This window comes from Apaloderma vittatum, unplaced genomic scaffold (assembly GCF_000703405.1).
Source record: "Apaloderma vittatum isolate BGI_N311 unplaced genomic scaffold, ASM70340v1 scaffold19757, whole genome shotgun sequence".
Lineage (NCBI taxonomy): Eukaryota > Metazoa > Chordata > Aves > Trogoniformes > Trogonidae > Apaloderma > Apaloderma vittatum.
In genome coordinates this window covers 18,063-23,810 of record NW_009728144.1, presented here as the reverse complement: position 1 = coordinate 23,810, position 5,748 = coordinate 18,063, and the positions used below count along the sequence as shown (strand labels likewise).

At 46.6% G+C, this 5,748-nt stretch overlaps 1 protein-coding gene across 1 annotated transcript in view; it reads left to right on the top strand.

Annotated features, from left to right (window-relative positions):
- Window positions 1–1,985: 1,985 nt before the first annotated feature.
- The window catches only part of LOC104277371 (folliculin-interacting protein 1-like), a gene marked incomplete at both ends in the record, with an annotated part of 20,787 nt that continues 17,024 nt past the window's right edge, over window positions 1,986–5,748 (top strand). The window contains one exon of the mRNA XM_009873990.1: window positions 1,986–2,112. Within this exon, the coding sequence (XP_009872292.1) occupies window positions 1,986–2,112 (127 nt within the window). The remainder of the gene's footprint in view (window positions 2,113–5,748) is intronic.

Below are 5,748 nucleotides of genomic sequence, written 5' to 3'. Positions count from 1 at the left end.
CAAACACAGAGCGTGTACGGCTTATTGCCCCTAAAGGTAGCCATCTAGTTACTTCACTTCCAAGTTGCTCAAGCTTTTTTTTTGTTGTTAGGAGATACTTTTTTTGTAATAAGTTGCTTTTGACGTTTGTTGCACGGTGTCTTCTGGGCAGCTTCTGGTTTTCTCGCCTCTTGCTTCATGGTGGGGCTGAGCAGGTTAGAAAATGGATTTCCTCACTCCAGAGGCCGAGTAACCGCACGTCTTGGGGCTTGGTTTTGCCTCACCAGGACTGCACCAATTGTAAAGTCTGCGAATCTGGATCGGACAGTCTTAACTTCTGATCGGCAGCCGTGGCTTTGATGATAAATTGATTCCCTGTGGTCCTGCTACAGAAGCCGTTGGCTTACAAATCATCATTAGCGTATTTATTGCATAAAGCATGGACACGGAGAGGGAAACCTTTTGGTTAGAGAATTTAGAGGGTCATAAGAGAGGAAAATTTACCATAGTCTTGGAGTCTAGCATGCCAAGTTTACTTCAGTCCATTTTGTCATAGAATCGTAGAAAGGTTCGGGTCGGAAGGGGCCTTAAAGATCATCTAGTTCCAACCCTCTGCTACACCAAGTTGCTTGAAGTCCCATTAAGCCTGATCACTTCTGGGTGTCTTTGTGCTGAGAAAAATATACTGCTCCTTCTTGTAAACTGGGAATGTATATCCTTTGTTAATGGCTGGGAAGTTGCAGGGCCTCGTTTCTCGCTTTTTGGGGTTTGATGCTAACGCTGCTTGCCTAGAAGCCAAGGATAAGGAAGATAGAATTTCACTTGATCTAGGAAATGACTCGCAACAGAGCTGAAAGATGATTCCTGTTGGTTTCATGGATAGAGCAGGTGTCTTGTTTCCTATCTTCCAAGAACAGAGAAAGTGTCGGTGAGAATGGATTCCCAAGCCCGTGGGTGACAATGCTTGCTGGGCTTCAAAGCGAGGACTGGCTTTTTGAAACGGAAATTTAAGGTCACGCTGCAAAGCCCCCTTAAAGGCAAGATTAAGCGATGGCATTCGAGGCTGAGCCCTGCAAGTTGTCCCTTTGCAGAGCTTGGCTGAAGTCAGCAGCCGTGGGGAAGGTAGAGGCTCAGGAAAGCTCCTTCTTCCTGACTGCAAAACCAGTTTGGGAATGGGGGTGCTGGTGGAGGACCACTGGGTGTGTCTTGCAGACCCATGCAGCAGGATTGCCTTGAGTCGTGGTGGCTTAAGTGGAGATTATTTCTAAGTCTGGACGGAGTGAGCACCTGAGTATATAGTCAGGACCGAGCTACACGTGGCTCCAAAGCTCGTCTATCGGTATGGAAGTTGTAGTTCATAATCCTGCAGTTAGTTCTGTGCACGTATGTTACCACAGTGTTTGTGAAACCTGAAGAGGGGTAGGAAAGGTACTTTGCATTTTTACAGCTGTGGAGTTCAGGGGTTTGCAACCCATGAGGCCGGAAACCCATGACTGCAAATGCAGAAGATCGTTACTTAAGGGAGAGGCCAGTGGGAATTTATACCTTTTTTCTTTTTGCCCTTGTATTGTGAGTGCTCTCAAGCCAATGCTTGCAACTATGAGGGCCTCTCTTCCTTTTTTTCCTTTTTTTTTTTTTGTCCTCCTCCTTTTGTGTCTGTGTGTCTAAACACACAAGTTATTCTGTGACTTTGATTTCAAAAAGCTGGAACTTAAAGGAAACATGAAATATCACAAGGCAGAGCAGCAGAGCCAGCAGTGCTGTGCACATTGTATACAGTTGGAGTGTGTTGGTGCTGTTTATTCTGGTGTAATCTGGCAAGTGCAGGGGGAAAAAAACCCCAAAAGGCGTAGTTCTGGCCACCAGATCAAAGCATTTGAGAAGTGGCATTGCGTTTGCTCAGCTTTATGTTTTAATAAAGTTGTATATACAGATAACGTAGTCAGAACGATGTAACAGGGAGTTGTGGTAACTGACCCTTCTGCTCTTCTGTTTTTTCGTTAAAGCTGGCCTTTGCCGGAGTTTGACCCAAGTCAGATCCGACTGATCGTGTATCAGGACTGTGAAAGAAGAGGCCGGAATGTCTTGTTCGACTCCAGTGCTAAAAGAAAAATCGAGGATGTTTCGGTGTCGGTGAGTATTTTCCTGATTTACGTGGTTATAGTCTGTATTTTTCAAACCGGCAAGACTGATAAATCACAAATGCTCTGGTTTATGCACGTTAACATTTAAATGTCGGTTATATGCAGGGCTATATTTAAATGCCTGTTAAGTTGCAAATTATTCAGGCTTCAGTGCTTTCACTTTTAACAGCTTTAAATACTCCAGTGATCTCTTTATTGCTGGGCTTGTCTACTTTCTGCTGTTTCAGAGAGAAGGGCTGCAGCAAGCAACGCTGAGGGGGCTGGGACAGGGCAGAAACTGATTTTTAAGTATGGCTTTTATGCCGTGGTGGGGTCTGCATTCTGAATCAGAAGATGCTCCCAGTCCTGTGTCCCCTCGTGTCCCGCTTGGTTGGCTTTTGCCAGCTGTTTCGCTGCTTTTCTGACACTTCTTTCACACACAGTTACTTGAAAACTTTTCCTCTGTTTTTCCTTTTGGCACGGTCTGCCTCGTAATCTATTAATTGCAACCATAATGAATGCAGTCAGATGAGGATATTTCCTTCTCAGAGTTCTGGCCAGAAGATGAATTTCTGGCTACGGTGCTGTTGCAAGTGGTTGTGTGAGATTGGACAACTTTCTTCGCTGCTTTGAACTTCCTTTTCGTCAACTCTAAAACCGTTTGCAAACCGTTTCAAGCTCTGCAAGCAGAAAGCGCTGTGTGAACTGAAATTTGTGATCCCAGTTGCTTTTTACCTGTAGGACCTACACAGTTTTGTAAGCAAGAGTACACAAAATAACGTGTTACCCCCAAACCCCGGTTTTCCTCTTGAGTACTAGAGTCCAGCCAGGAGATTCTTCATTCTTTCTCATCCTGGTCCTGAGTCCCTCCTGTGTCCACATATCCTCACTATCGGGAGTCAGTTTTGTCTCATAAGACACTGACTTCCAGGCTTCTCCAGAACTTTTATAGCCACAAATTGGGATTCCCAGTTTCCTAGTTCCTTTTTGGGGGGAATTTGTGAAGTAAAGCAACTGTCTTGCAAACATCGGACAAAGTGCATCTTTCTTTTTAGTTTTGACTCGTTAGAATGGCTTTATAATTTGTAAGTTCCTGTTCGTCTAGGTATTCCTGCCAGGAAAACAGGTTTTTAAAGGTGAGGTCTTTAGAAGTGGTTTATTGGTACGAATTGCTGGCTGTGCTTATTACTATTACTTCATTAATAAAAAAGCCATCGTACAGTGGGAATCCTGTTGCCCTATTTCACTTGATTTCTTGAAAGCCCCAAACCTCTTTAAGATAGATCTGTGCTTGCACGGTGGACTTGCAGATGTCACTGTTTAGGGTTTATTTCAGAGAGAACATTGGCTGTTGCAGCTCAACACCAGTGGAATAAATGGCTGATAATGAATTCATGCGATTTCCTATTAATCTCTGCTTTCTTTTTCTTTGCTGAGGGGGAAAGGGGAGGGAAATAGCTGTGTTCACCATCTCTATGGAATGAGCATGTGAGAATGGTGGACAAAGTCTGTTCCCAGGGTGTTTGAAATGCCCGCTACTCTTCTCTATTAACTTAATGTTCCCTTTTTTTTGTGGTGTTAGGAGACTTGGAAAGAGAATATATTGACACGTTTGCTTGCTGTGCTGTCTGCCTTCTGCAGAGCGCAGATATTGTCCCGTCAGGCAAAACTCCCCTCATAAAACAGAACTTTGCAATAGCAGAAACCTCCTGCAGGTAAAAACGTGCAGAAGAGTCCTGGGCTCGGCGTGCTGCGAGCTCAGCCCAAGCTTGCACAGTTAGCAGAACGCACTGGCCATTTTCAAGGAATTGCATTGTTTATTTTTCTTGCTCTTTATCGTGATTTTCATTAACAAAGACACACCCTGCCTATACAAAGCCAGATCTTGGCTCTAAGCACATTCCAAGGCACTCTTGCCCTTTCGCAGCGAGACGTGTGTGGGCCGGGCGCTCTCCCTGCTGAAAGGGGATCTGTTCGCCACCCCACGAAAGCCAAGGCTCTCGGCAGCTCTCCTGCCCGTTTCCTGGCAGGGTTATACCTCTGGATTTGCGAATAATAGTGCAGGGAGATTTTTGGGAGTGCCTAGCAGTGACCAGGCTGTTCTGGTTGAAATCTAGTAAGTCTTAATGTGGAGAATTGAGAGGGTTTCAGTTTGCTTCGTATTTCTTTGCTCTTCAGGTGCTATTTTCTGTTGCTTATGAGAGGTGGAAACAATTAGAATTTAGGAGTCGTATGCCTGCAGCAAGGTGACATCTGATTTGCTCTGTTCTATATATCTAATCTCTACATATGTCAAGAGGGGTGTGTGGTGGACCCAAGTTGAACCTGTCTCAGTCATTTGAATTCACCGAGGGAAGGTATGGTTATAAAATTTAAGGAGCGACCTCTTCCAGACACAGATGATTCAAGACATTAAACAGTAGGCTCCAGCTTTTTGATGAGTGAAAACTGCAGAGTTTGTGCTCCCACCAAGCTGGGCTCTAATTATTAAAGCATTGCTAGGTTCATATTATCCGTGAAGGAAATGTGACTAGAACACAAATAAGGATTTTGTGTTCTCGTTGGATATTAAATCAGCCCCTTCTTTTCTTCCATAAAGCTAGATACTAAGCAGACAAGAATTTGGGGAGGGTATTTGCACAGAGCCAGCTGAGAGTTTGCACTATGGCTGCTAAAATATTTTCAGTTGTGCAGGAGAAGTAACGTTTTCCCCGTGTCTTGCTAGAGTTAAACTTGGCGAGCAAAGCTGCGCAGCGTCTGGGACTCGGAGGCACTGGGACTGCTGGCCGCGGGCCGTGCCAGGGGTTTCCAGCGAGGCCAGGCGGAGATGTGCCCTGGGCAGCTGTGGGTGCTTGGCAGAGAGATCCCCTTTGTGAGCCCTACACCTTTTTTTTGCTGTAGGAGAGGTTCTTCCCTGTTTTTCCAGGAGATACGGGCTGTCAGTGGGCCGGGCTCTGTGAGCAGAGCGGAGGGGTTGCTGCCTCCGGAGCCTGTCTGAGTTGTGCCAGGGTATCCCAGGAGAGAGGGACTGCCCTTTGCAGCCCTGTGACATCAGGTCACGAGGAAACACGTGGGAACAGGCGCTGGCACAGGGAGCCTGCTGGGGCGGCGAGTGATAACGGGGAGTAGACATTGGCGATGCCTTCGCTAAACAGACTCAGTCCGTGCCCAAACATCCACATCCCTGGCGTGTGTGGATGTCAGAAGCACTTCTACAGGCAAACAGTGGGCCAGCAGTGTGCCCAGGTGGCCAAGAAGGCCAACGGCATCCTGGCCTGTATCAGAAATGGTGTGACCAGCAGGAGGAGGGAGGTGATCATGCCCCTGTACTCGGCACTCGTGAGACCTCACCTCGAGTACTGTGTCCAGTTTTGGTCACCACAGTACAAGAAGGACATCGAGGTGCTGGAGCGGGTGCAGAGAAGGGCAACAAGGCTTGTGAGAGGTCTGGAAAACATGCCCTATGAAGAGCGGCTGAGGGAGCTGGGTTTGTTTAGTCTGGAGAAGAGGAGGCTGAGAGGAGACCTTATTGCCCTCTACAACTACCTAAAAGGAGGCTGCAGTGAGGCTGGGGCTGGGCTCTTCTCTCTAATTACTAATGACAGGACAAGGGGAAATGGCCTCAAGTTGCATCAGGGTAAGTTTA